The sequence below is a fragment of the Parambassis ranga genome, chromosome 17 (genome assembly GCF_900634625.1).
Source record: "Parambassis ranga chromosome 17, fParRan2.1, whole genome shotgun sequence".
Classification (NCBI taxonomy): domain Eukaryota; kingdom Metazoa; phylum Chordata; class Actinopteri; family Ambassidae; genus Parambassis; species Parambassis ranga.
The window spans coordinates 11,676,464-11,690,434 of NC_041037.1; the positions used below are offsets into that span (position 1 = coordinate 11,676,464).

Genomic DNA, 13,971 nt, shown 5'->3' on the forward strand with positions numbered 1-13,971 from the left:
TAAAGCGCTATGGCTTTATACTCACTCTGGAATCAGGTCAATGATTAACCTATTCATCCAATCAATATCTGTGCACAGATTCCTCCTGCTGTTGAAAGCTGACCGACCTTCAACAATAATTGCATTTTCCATCAGACAGAATAATAAGACAACAAACAATTTTCAACAATAAATAATGATTATTTTTTGTATTTAATAAAATGTATGCACTTAATAAATATGTTTAGCTTGAGCTAACTTTACCCTGCATTAAGATTTAGGTTTTTTTTTTAAATAAAAATAGTCACTAGTACTGACATACAGAACAGAACAGCAGGCGGCAGTGAAAATGACGGCTTAACCATCACGATGTTTTCCTCTGAGCCAGGACAGCATGACACTGTTTTTTAACTGACCTGTAGTTACCTGTGCAGAGGACATGGCTCATCTCCTGTTATTGTTGTAAGGCTGGTTTATTTTTAAACAGGAAGATAACCCAGTTTACATATTGGGGCTCAGCATTGAGGATTATGGTGAGGTTTTGCAATGTTGACTTTAATGTTGCTCCCTGTTGCCGAACATGATAAACAAGCAACATAGGCAATGACATTTAACTTCATTTGAGCTACCTTCTACCTCAGCTTACATCAAGGAGATGTTCGATTCCACTGCTATGACCTGATGGCTGTACAATGCATGGATGCACACAACTTTAATTACTTATGTTCATAGCTGCTATTTATAACATCCAGGAAAATATTTTTTTTACCTCACCCATTTGAAAGAATTCCAAGCTTAATGTTGTGAGTGTTATTTTAACTGACAGGTGAAGGTCATCTCAGATTGCTTTTGATCTGCTTACAGTACTGCCAACCCACCTCAGCTTCACCTGCGCTCCATCCTTAGATACTTAAACAGCTGTTGCTCTGTCAGTTGCAATACAATTTTGACCACATCTTAACCTTAAATAAGTAAAAAAACATGTGTGCCATTTGTGATGCATGCTCCCTCTCAATTTTAAGTGGGAGTATCCACCGCCTGCCTGTTAAATGTTAACTCTCCCTATGACGGGTGTATCAGCACTACATTGTGTACACAGTAAACACAGTCCACAGGCCAGACTTCAGCCAGGTCCCTGTCCTCTGAGAGGTGTGGACACACTCCATGGTTATGAAACACAAAGCAATCATTAGGGGCCATGAGAGTGCCTATAAAGGCAAAGGAAGAGAGGTCAGCTGGTAACTGTAATTCTCATACATGCATAGGGAGGAAACATTTGTCACTGGATGCACTGCATTGACAACTGGTTCTTATGTGTATTCCTAAATCAAGCAAGCACAACCACCACCACTTCCAGACTGAAACAAATATGTCAACTAGTGTATTTGTAATTATAAGATTTTGATTTAATTTAGTTTCACCATTCTGACAATTATGTTTTCACAACAAGGTGAATTTATGATATCGATACCTGGAAAATTAGGTACACCTCAGGGCTTTGTAAGCACATTTTGCTATACCAATATGTGTGATTACAGCACACGATGCCCTCTGGGATCCCTCTGATTTCTCTTTACATCAGGACTACACACATACCATTTGATGTTTCTTTACTATATGTGACACTTCATTGAGTACTAGATTCAGTATTGACAGACAAAAAACTACACTTTGTCCTTGTTTGTATTATTAATACGATGAAGGTTGTATCCAAAACCATATTAAATTGATGTAATGTTATATTGATATGACTTTTATATAGCCTACAGGCTAGGTCATGATTTTCTTTCTATGTAGACTGTTTTGTATTTATTATTCTGGCATATCTTTCTGTTTTGCACACATTATAACATACAGCTTCTTATCTTATCTTGTGTTTTCAGTATGAAGGAATTATTGTACAGCCATACTATAGCAGGCAATGCAACACAAGCTATCACAGTCGCCTTTGGCTTTCACAATATTATTTATCTCTCAGGTTGCTTAGTTACAACGTTGTTCAAAGGCAGGGAGATTTTGTGCTTGTTGTGTTTTTAGTGCAGCATAAAGATTCAAATGAATTCCAGCTTCTCTTATTAGACTCATTCATCTTTCATTTTAAATTACCTTAGATGTCACCGGTCTGTGGCCTTCAGGACATTTGTTGGGTCTCATTTCATAGATTATTAGTACATGAATGCATTGTTTCAGTTGGCCAGTGCAGCCTCAACACAACCTGCAACTGTCCTGACCACAAACCACTGTTACATAATGGACATCAGCTGGGAGAAGATGCCATCCGTGGCAAACTTTTAGCTGCATACACTGCGTACACTGTTTTGCATTTCAGTCATTCTCAACACCTCAAAGACTGAATCCAACGAAATAATACAATTAAAAAGCGTATAATGTTCATAAAGCTTCATTTCACTGCATCCAAAAACATCACATGAATCTTGCTAAAAAGAGGAACTGCCTCTTGGCAACTTACCTCCAGCTATACTTTCCAGTTTCCACAAGCAATAAGAGTCAAAGAGGCAAGAATATTAATACCCTGCAGCCTGCAAACCTCAAGCTTAAAGCATTCCCTTTGTGGGTCTAAAACATCTGTTAGTGTAAGTTAATGATTAACAGCTCGTATTTCAGCTAATATTTTAAGTAAATTACAAACTGAATTTATACGCTGCATTTCTCCTTAAACATGATGCAACTCTCAATCTTTGCCTGAAACTGCTTTTCAGAACACGTTTGCCTGTTGGCCAAGTTTTCTGCAAAGTGCGGTCAGTCCGTCAGCAGTCATTTGGTCCAATAAAGACTTATTTTTTCTCTCTCTCTCCCTTGAGTCAAACCACAATCCCTCTCGGAGTCAGTTGTCTGCTTGGGTAATGGAAAGGGGGTATTTCTTGCTAATTCCTTTTCCATCCATGGCGGGGCACAGGGCAGTGGTTGCAGCTCCTTAAGCAGCATCATCTCATGGACTTCCAATGTTCACCGCCTAGTTTGTTTTTCTCTCAACTTAGGCTCAGGTTTTCACCCTTAGTCAGTCACATGCTGTGGGCTGTATGATGAGAATCACAGTTGTCTCTGGATTTGAAATCAGCAAGTTATCACACCCCAACAGAAACCATGCACAACAAAGACGACCTAAGCAGAATGCTTAATGCTGAGAATCCATGCATCCATGAAAACTTTAACCTGCTGGTCAATGGACTGAATGGCAAGCTGTTGCCATGGTCCACTGCCCTTATAAAGAGCAGAGGACAGGCTTTCCTGACATGGTGGAAAAGCCTCAGATGAAGATGCTGGTAACAGCCTGAAAGATGATCCATAAAGAACGACAGGTATGCACTCAGAAAATGAACCCCCATGGAAGCCACCAAGCCGTCTGCTCTCCCCCCTGTTTACTTGATTATTGAGGACACAGAGCACATAACACTGGATAGCGTTTCACATTCTGAAAGAGGGAGGTCTGCGAGGCACTGCTCAGCCATTGATATTATCTGAGATGATTATGAATGCCACATGGTAAGATGACTCTGGTACTTTCTCTTGTTTCTTCCCAGATGCTCCAAACTTTGACATGTTGTCACCAAGGTCCCAGAAGAGCTGCTGCCTCTCACTTCTTAACTCCTATTGGCTGCTGTCTGAGGGAGTGGGGTGTGGTCTTGTGTGTCTAGCCTCCCACATGTCAGTCTGGCTGGACAGGAGGTACCGTAGGAAGGCATGTTCACAAGCTCCTCCTCTCTCAGTGCTCTCTTTTACACACAAGCAAAAGCCAGCTTCTGTTATGGCAGGCGCTGCGCATTGGCATTTACCAAACAGCCACGGCATGCCACTCTCCCTGACAGCACCTCCCTGCCTCCTCAGGAGACAGACTGACAGGCTGAACTAGCTGAGAGCAGACTGTCTGGCAAACACGCCCTCAAATCAGCAAGACAAAGTGGAGAAAACTGCTGAACATGTCACAAGGTAAGCTCTGATATAATATTCCTCTCATATCTCTCCAGGAAGTGGAGGACTGTTGGACTGAATAGTTAATCAAAGCTGAGATGCTGAACGTTGACCTTGAGCGTCTTCGATGAGGGACAGGCTGATCTAAATTCAGGGTCAGAGAAGCTTTTGACATTAAAGTGATTAAACAAATTGTGTGGAGTGGACCTCTGGGCCGAGACTGAATACTAATCAGACTTTCAGGACTTTAAAGATTAGGTGTTGAATTCTATTTACATTTTATTATGTTATATACATTCACAAAATACACTGAGGAACACTACATGTCCATGTAAACACACACACATACTGCAGGCAGCACCCTTTCTATTTTAACCCTGCCATGTTAACATACCATCCTTTTCTTCCTTGCGTGAAGCCCCTGGCAGCTGTTTTATCCTGTGAGCTTTGGCTCCACATACCATGCAATGAGGCTTCAGATGCCACATTGGAACTCAGACCCTGTTGCTGTTGGAAGAGGACCAGAGCAACTCCAGTGGCCCCAAGACAGAAGACAAAAACAAAAAATACAAAAAAGATCACAGAACCTGAGTTCTAGGAATCTTTATGTAGACAGTGAGTGAGAAATGTGAGTTTGACTGAAAAAAGAGGAGACAGATAGAACAGAGGGAGAGGGGAGGGAGAAGGAGTCCTGGCTTTGGTTCTTAAATCAACTCTGAACAGAAGACGAGGTTTAGAGTTATGCGCTGGAAAAACCACAGACTGTACAGCCAAAAAGTGGAGGAGAGGAATGATTTTTCCGGGAACAGAACATAGGCAGCGAAACATGCAGACATATCGTATATATACTGTAAACACAGATGGACAGAAGAAAAGGAGTAGCAGAGCTGTGACCTAAAGCTCAAATCAAGGACTGCATTTATTTTTAAGTTTGCCGAAAACGTGTTCTTTCCAAATATAATGTGGGTGGCAATGTTACATCCATGTGAACGTATGAACTGATTCCACAAGTTGTAAAAAGCACCGCAGCAGCACTCTGGGATAAACGCTAACAGGCCAACAATCTTCATCATCTTTGTGGTTTAGTTAGTTCACTTCATGGTGAGTTGGAACCGCAGCCATCAGGGAATATCCACAGTATTTCAAATAATTGACTCAGTATTTCAGCAGTGGACCAGCCAATCACCACACTGACTGGTACTACCAAAAGAACCCACTGCTAACACAGATAAGCTTTAAAATATAAAATTACCTCATTGCCCTCGTCTGACATTTAAGCTTTTATCGTTGCCTCATAGGGAGGTCGCCTCCATGTGTCATTTGATTTGTGGCTTTGCTGAAGAATGCTGTGGACAGCCATGTTGTGATTATGAGGTTTACACTGATGCAGGGAGAGTCCAAAGGTCTGTGGGAGAAGACACACATCTACCCAGAGCTGTTGTAGAAACAGAGGGATGAAAAGAAAAAAGAAAGAATGGCTGTGCAAAAATGACATTTCCTTTAAATGAATACAAAGGAAACCTTGATTTGAACAACTCGACAAAGAAAAACACTGAGCTCAGTCTGATGCTTGACGTTGGACTGAGTTCAGTGTGTGCAGAGGCAGCAGTACTGTAGTGTTGTGCGCTGCTGTTTGCTGGGGCCTGTTTTGGGGTAAGGCGAATATTTTACGTTTCATTTCTTGGGTTTCCTGTGAGGTAGGCCCGCTGCTCCAAAGCACAGACAATTAAAACTTGTGGCATGGAAATGTGAAGGGAGGAGGCAATGACTCCTGGGAATTGCCTAACCCTAACTCTGCTATATTGTTTCCTCTGTGGTAACCTGGTCAGGAGGAAACGTACGGCTCTATGTTTATGTGAAAGGAATGGAGCACTTGTGGGCAACAATGAGCAGTTAGGACCTCACTTTTTTGTCAGATGGTTGGAAATAAATTGTCTAAAATGAACATTCCTGTTCCTAAATGCAGCACACTGAGACAACAGTTTGGTCCGGCTGTGGTGTCATCTGACATTTAGAAAAACCATTCAGAAGAGTGAGCTGCTATTGTTTCTGTAGGGATGCTAACCAATATTACTCATATTGTTATATTGTTAGAGACTACAGAGACACTACAGCATATAAATCATCCAAAAACCAACCATGGGGGTTGTATGCAATTTCCCCATTGTGGGACTAATAAAGGTTTCTTAATCTTAATAAAATGCAGCAAGTTCCAGGCCTCCCTCCCTCAATTGATGCTGGATGCAGGTAGCCAAGAGAGAAACTTTTGTAAGGGTGCACAGAAGCAAAAGTGTTGAAAGAAGTCTGCCTCCCTGTCAGGCTCAAAGTTATTGATAGCTTGTTAGTGATCCTGTTAATCATGTTCTCTAATGGTCTTTTAGGCAGAGCCTCAGCCAAATAATAATTGACCAATTCCTGTCAACGTACACATTTCTCAGAGTGTGTGTATCTCTCTGGGCACTTTTTCTTTAACAATCATTTCATAGTATAATTAATTTTAAATCAAGTGTCTCAAGTCTGTAGCTTCATCAAAATGTGTTTTCATTCTATTGAAGTTGAGCCGACATTCACAACTGCATGACTGAGCCAACAGAGACTGATTGAGATGTCTGCAGTAACAGGTGCTGTGCTGTACATTGCTGATTGACAGTTTCAATGCTGCCTCTGCTTGTAGACAGCTCTTTTCCTGATGGTGATGCCTCGCTAGCTGAAAACATTTCTTTCTTACTTTCTGAGTTTTCCCCCACCTGAATGATTAGCTTGTATAATGGAGACGTGCCTCAGTCTACTTGCTTGACATGTACTTTGGCTTTACACCCACATGTTTAGGCTAAATTTAGACTCAGTCAGATCAAGTGCTGAAAGATTCCTCTCAGCATCATAAAACCCCACTGACACAACAACATACATGCTGTACTGGTTTCAATGTATAACACACTGATCAGATTTCTGTGAGGGTAACGTACAGTGGCAAGGAATGATGATCGGTCATAGTCACACTGTAAAAAACACATTTAAAAAATAATATTACCAGTGAAACACAGTGTATGTTAACTATGTGTCAGTGTCAAACCTCTGCACTGACATGAAGCATCCCAGACAACTGGCGGTGTTTCATGTTGTCGGTCAATTTTGTCATTCCCAATAAGTATTCCCAATGATTGGGAACTCAGGACGGTTGACACTTGCATGTACATATATAAATACTTTGCTCTCTTCCAGTCCATAAACTACTACATTTCAGCGTTAATGTTTTAGCTTACACCCCTATCTGGGATTTCCCAGCCATCAAAGAGTGTGTGACTGATGGAGGTCAAAATTCCCGCTCAGTGGTGTTTGTCTGTTTACTGCATTGCTGACATTGTTTGGGGCTGTGGCTTGGTGGCTGCGGTGCCTATAGAGGACAGCGAGCTGCCGCAAAGGCTGGTGGGCAGAAGACAGGAGAGGGACTATAGGAGGAGGAGGAGGAGGAGGAGGAGGAGGAGGAGAGAGAGAGAAGAGGCGAGTACAGAAGGAGCAGACAGTGGAAGAGAACGTATAAGTAAGAGGAAGGGAGAATTAAAAGGGGAGCATAATGTAGAGTCAAATAGTTTAAATGTAACAGAGATAGTTCAGTAAAGGTAAACTGAAGATTTGAAGGAAGCCTGCAGACCCAGTAGGAGCCACACAAAGTGCAGGCAGGGAGGAAAGTTGTGAGTCAGAACAATGGTTGCCTGTATTTATAGGAGTGTATTTTGCACTGCTGGCCGTAGCTGCTGCTGGGCTAAACAGTCTCGGGCTATTTTCAGCTCTGGTCCTGGATGGCAGGGCTGTAATCAAGAGAAGATCAGGCCTGCCACTGTTGAATAATAGCTGCCTGCTGGATGGAAGAAATGAAGCAGTGAGAGTGTGAGAAAAACAGAAATCTATGGGAAAAGAGGAGAATGAGAAAAACGCTGGAGCGTAATTGAATGTTTGTGCTTTGTGCTACATGTGGGTGAATGAATAAGAGGGAGATTGTGAATGGAGTACAAAAAAGGCTCATTGTTATTCCATCTGGTCATAAAATTAAGACGTCTGTGTCTCCCACTACAACTAAACCTTGAGTGAAGTGCCAGAGGTCCTCTACTTCTGAGACACTTGACAAGATGTTTTTTTCTGTGCTGTTGACTCAGCTCACTCCTCTCATTTGTTTTTTTGTCAGGCACCAAAAGACCAACCAATAATGTGAGAACAACAACTAAAAGACAAATGTAGTTGCACTGCATACCAATTTGTTGTTTTTATCCCCACAGGAAATATCTCACCTCATAAAACAGCAGAGAATGGAATCAAAGGGAAGCCCCCGTACTCAGTGGAAACTCCTTATGGTTTCCGCCTTGACCTGGACTTCCTCAAATACGTAGATGACATAGAGAAAGGGAACACCATCAAAAGAGTTCCCATCCAGCGCCGAAGCAAGGGACCCCGTGCGAGCACTCTCCCAAGGCACCTTAACTCTTCTGGTTGTGGCTATCGTCCGAGCCCCTGGGGATCTACTGGAGCTCTTGGCCCCAGGTCCAGACTGTCAGATCATGGCTATACTCCCTGGGTGTATGAACACAGGCCGCCTCTGTCTCCGACAGGCCTCCAATCTCTGGCTGAGATGGAGGCTAGAATCAAGGAGTTTGATGAGCAACCCCTCGGCGAACACATCAGGCCTCATCTCCTCCGTGCCTCCAGTTTACCACTCACAGTGTTACTAAGACAGGGGTCAGAATCCACAGATGACCCTGGCAGCCTCCGAAGCTCGAGGGATCACCTCGGAGGAAAAAACATGTCATGTGAAGATGTCTTCTACTCCGCAGACAGCCCTCGCCCACAGGACTGCTCTGGGCTGCTGAGGCGCCTGACTGAAGCCCTTGAACGGGTTGGAGAACTAGAGCTGGAAGTTAGGCACATTCCAGAGCTCAGGGCACAGATCTGCATCCTCCAGGAGGAAAGAGAGAGGCTTCGTCTAGGCCTGAATCCACACATCCATCTTTCAATGAACGGAACCACAGACCCTCATTACAGCAAAGCAGACAGCAAAAGGCCTCGGCATGACAGCCATATCATGTTTCCTAGAAACCACAGGCTCATTCAAGATGATTCAAATCCTACACACGAGTGGAGGACAAGCACAGATCTGGATGAGCTGCTGACAGTGACGTCCCTGCAGGCCAAGGTAGCTGTACTGGAGCAGAAGCTGCATGAGACTGGCCTGGAGCTTCAGAGGGTGACAGGACTGCTGAGGGAGCAGCAGGAAGAGAGCAGAAGGAAAAAGGAGAAGATAGAGAACTTGACCAGAAATCCTGCAGTGTGGGTGCGTGCAGAGAGAGTGGTGGTAGATCAGGATGGAGATGAAACAGTGGTGAGATCCATTGAACCAGATTACAATCAAGAACCTTCCGTCATCAGTACAAGAACTGTTAACACCATTGGTCAAAGACGTCAACAACAAGACAAAGCTGTTGACACAGACACAGCAGTGGCCTTCCACCATGTAAAGAAGATCAAGAGTCTCCTGGATCAGCAGTGGGAGTGTCTGTGTGCAGACATTGAGTCAGGAGAGGAGGGTAAACTCCCCAAGCACCCAGATCCCAAAATCAACTCTCTGCAGCAGCAGATGATGGGACTCGTTGATATTCTAATGTCACACTACCAACAGCATGGATACAATGATAGAGGGGCTGTTCAACGTGGAGGTAATGCCGTGTTCAGTTTATATGAAATTACAGCCGTTTGGCAGATATATGGTGACCACACAACCACTGCAAGTTTGCTGAAATTTACCTCATGACAGACAGATTATTCATCCTATCACCTGCCAAGTATTAATGTGACTGAGTCCTTGCCAAAGTGTTTCCAAGGACGACTTTCCAGATGGTTCTGTATAATGACCCATCTGCTGTGTCAGGTTTACATGGACTCGTTTCCACAGATTCCCTTCTAACAGCTTTAGACATTTAACAAGTATGTCAACACATGTATGAGAGGATTTAAAAAAAGTGTGGGAAGTCATATTGTTTGTACTGTAGAAAATGATTTCATTATTTCATCACTTCCTTTCTGTTTGTCTTCCATGCAGTCTGTAAATCCACAGATGGATGTGCCCGGATGTCAACAAACCTACTCTCTAGGGGTGTTAATGAAGGGTTAGTAAACAACCTTAATGTAACACTAGCAACTTTAAATGTTATGATTACTGGTTACATAGCTGAACTTGAGGTTCTCTAAGCTACTGTTGTACGGCCCTGATGGAGAAAAACATAATGATTTAGGACTAAAAGATGAGCACCACACCCTCTAAAGTGCAGGAAGAAAAGTGGTGACTCAGTGAACATTAATGCTGTTCCAAAGCCTCATATGAAAGTTTATTTTATAGTTCTAAGCTGGACTAGTCAGAAAAACATTCTTTTTTAGACAGAAAAACATTCTTTTTTAGACTAGTCACACACTTATCTTATGTAACAAGCTCAGGCACCATATTTTTGTTTGACTTGGTTCAAATTCTTAGCTACTGAAGATGAAATTAATAATTCTCATTATATACAGTAACAATTCATTTAAAATAATCCCGCTGCAATGTTTGCCTTGTTACTGTAGGGATTAAAGTAGATTTTTGTATCTTGTTGCTTAGTAATATTCATTTTCTTTGTTCCCAAATAATATCTTAGAATAATAAACATTTTATGTAGCTAAGATTTTCAATGTCCTGCTCTGCTTTTTTATAAAGCTGCAAACTGACTGCAAGCGGGAATCTGGTCGTTCAGGACTGTGTGAACCAGAGCGTTCATAGTGATCGGGAGCAGAGGGAGAGCAGCAACAGCCCCAGGGAGATGGCTGCAGCCCAGGTGGATGCACACCCAGAGAAGAGAGGGATGGAGGAAGAGAGGCAAACTGACCCAGACAGACAGATGATATCTGTAGGAAGAGGATCAGTGTGGACAGATGGAGGCGTAGCACCGGTGGAAGCTGAGGCTCCAGAGAGAAGGGCCAAGTCAAAAGCACAGCCCCCAGGAGAACAGATGGAGGGGAACACTGGCTCAGAGACAGCCACCAGGGGCAGGTGAGAGTGCCACAACAAACATGTTATCAATGTTTAAAATAACTTGTTTTCTGAAATTAATCTTATGAGGACATATATTTCAAACAATTCTTTGTTTGTTCTTCTTCTTCCTCATTAACAAATACTGTAACCACTTGCTTCTTTTCTAGGGCAACAGTAAATGCAGAATTTATGACCGCTTGTTATTTCCTCAAAGATCACATGGACAACATGGATAATCCCAATGATGACATGGTAAGCAGAAAACATCAAGTCAAGTCTATAGGATAGTACGTAATCATCCCACTCTGCAGGTCGTCAAGCATTTTATCATCTTTTAGCTCATAGTTTCGGGGTTCAGGCCTGTAGTCCAGCTGCTCCATAAAGGCTGCCATTAACAGACTTTGCATTTCAATAGCCAAATATTTGGGGGAGCTTCAAATAATGCTACACTTTAATTTGAGGGATGCAAAGTGTTAAATATAATAAACTGATTAAATCAGTATGCTGCATCTGTTTTCCTGTCCCTGTGTTTTCCAGAGGGAGGCTCTGGTCATGCTGTTTCAGCACTGGTTCAGTGCTGTAGCAGAGGAAGACTCTGAAGCCAGCAGGGTGTCTGCATGTGTGAAGGAAGTAAAGAAGGCAGCACCCTCGCTGTTGGCTTTCCTGATCAACCTGGCGGACGACAATGGCAACACAGTGCTGCATTACAGTGTGTCCCACTGCAACTACAGCGTGGTCAGCGTGCTGCTGGACACAGGTGAAACCCCCTGCTGTCCTGACTGAACTGGAGTAGTTGGTCTGTAAGAACAGGCATCATTATATGTTCTCTGTATTTATAGGTGTGAGTGATGTGAATATCCAGAACAATGCAGGTTACACAGCAGTGATGCTGGCCTCACTCACAGCACCTGATGGACCTGCTGGGATGGAGGTTGTCCGCAGGCTGATGGAGGTGGCCAATATTAACATTCGCTCCAACCAGGTAACACAAAGCCAATGCCAGCAAATCTAACACACGTCAAGGGTGGTTGTAAGTGAGATAACATGGAATAAACAGGTCCCACAAAGCTCATTTTGATCCCAGCATCATATGCTAGTTGTTTTTCACTTTTACAATTAATCAATGAACGATTTTTGTTGACTTAAAGCATTATGGGAAATGGTTAATGTAGTGTTTTGAAAATATCCAAACAACTAAAGCTCAGAAAGGCTCCACCTGTGCTTCAAATGTAAAGTCTGCTCAGATTTATCTTTGGGAGTCATTCCACTCTGTCTGTTCCATTGCTTCTCCCTCTACACGCAGACGGGCCAAACAGCTCTGCACTTGGCAGTGAGACACGGCCGAGTTGTGATGGTTCGCCTGCTGCTGAGCTGTGGGGCAGACACTAACATCCAGGATGTCCAGGGAACCACGGCCCTGATGTTCGCATCAGAGAGGGGCCACACACACATCGCAAGACTGCTGCTGGAGAGAAGCCAGTGTGACCTCATGCTGACCGACAAGGTAACAGCACAGCCAACAAGAGTCATGCACAATTTAATTCCTGTTATATCCTGTTAGAAATTGTGGAGGGAGTTTTCACTTCATTTTCTCAGCCACTGAGGTGCAGAGAGTATGTAAACATCACAATCTTTTACGTTAGCTGAACAATAATGTTTTGACACTGTATTTCTGCAGGCTCTACTTAATTGAATTTTGGGACAGTCATGAGTTCAAGTGGTGGCTCCAGCTCCATTTATCTCATGAACTCCTGTCATATTTGTGACAGTCTGCACACCGACTTTTGTATTCACATAACTGAACACAAAAAGCAGCTTAGATGTCTGAAAGCTCGGATGTTGACTCACACTGTGGGTGTGGGTGGACAGTCTGGAAGCAGCAGGGTGTGGAGCTTTCCCAGGATTAATCAAGGCTACAGTAAGACAAATCTGCCTGGGCTGAGATGAGCTAATCCGCTAACAGTACCTTATCTGCCAGTCAGCCAGGAGTGAGTGCAGGCAGGGAAGAGAGCAGAGGAGAGGATGCAAATTAATAATTTTAAAGTATACAGTGCAAGGCAGATCACCAGGACTCACCATCTGGGAACCATTAATCTATATGATGATTGTTTACTTGTGTAATTATGATTGTTTGTTTATCCTTTCTGTCTTACAGCGGGGTCAAACTGCCCTCTCTATCGCCATGCAAGGCTCCCACGCTGATACAGCCGCCTTGCTGCAGGCCCACGCTAAAGCTCGAGCTCTGTAGAGCTGGCTGTTGGAGGATATCTTCAGACATACATACAAATACATGTACACCCTGTTCATGTGTGGTCTTCGCTGTGTGAGGCACTTTGAAACTGTTTCTTTTATGATATTCTGAATTCTGGACATTTGCATTGGAACTTTATGCCTTCGAGGAGGGGCAGCAGTGAGGAGTTGTGGTATACAGTGAATGTGCAGCTTTTTTGTCTTTACTGTTGATGTCTATAGTAATTTCTGATCTTTGCTGCAAACTATGCAATGGAAAAAATATTTATTAAGTTTATTGTCTGGAATATGTTAACAATCATCTAAACGTTGGTGCTGGTTAGTTTAATGTATCTTGTTTTAAAGGGATTTAAGTTTGACAGTATTTTTGCAGCAACTAAGCACCTTTCAAATAAAATGCTTGCAAAATAGCTACTGGTCCCATCCTGCATGCCGACCAAATGACAGTGCCAATAAACTAACCTGATGAAAAGACTCTAACTAGTCAAAGTCTGCTTTTAAAATATGAGCGATAACCAATGATGGTGTGTTACAGCAGCAAACCTGTTCTTTGCTGTCATACAGCATTGATAACTCATTCACCTGCAGTGACAAGCCTGAGCAGCAGGTGGTGCAACTCTTCCACTTCACCATAACTGCACACAGTGAAACATAACAGATGTACAGAAATAAATACATAAATCTAGATTCTAAAACAAGCATATCCGTGGGATTAGATCTAATCCCTTTCAAGTGTGACTGACAATTACAAACCTGACGCC

At 42.9% G+C, this 13,971-nt stretch overlaps 1 protein-coding gene across 1 annotated transcript; it reads left to right on the forward strand.

Annotated features, from left to right (window-relative positions):
- Positions 1 to 3,650: 3,650 nt before the first annotated feature.
- On the forward strand, positions 3,651 to 13,684 carry LOC114449482 (KN motif and ankyrin repeat domain-containing protein 4-like). The gene is made up of 9 exons (XM_028427192.1): positions 3,651 to 3,927; positions 8,184 to 9,614; positions 9,998 to 10,064; positions 10,646 to 10,978; positions 11,128 to 11,212; positions 11,498 to 11,717; positions 11,800 to 11,942; positions 12,264 to 12,464; positions 13,116 to 13,684. The coding sequence occupies exons 1-9, from the start codon at positions 3,918 to 3,920 to the stop codon at positions 13,206 to 13,208; spliced, it is 2,583 nt and encodes an 860-aa protein (XP_028282993.1). The 5' UTR covers positions 3,651 to 3,917; the 3' UTR covers positions 13,209 to 13,684.
- The last annotated feature ends 287 nt before the right edge of the window (positions 13,685 to 13,971 follow it).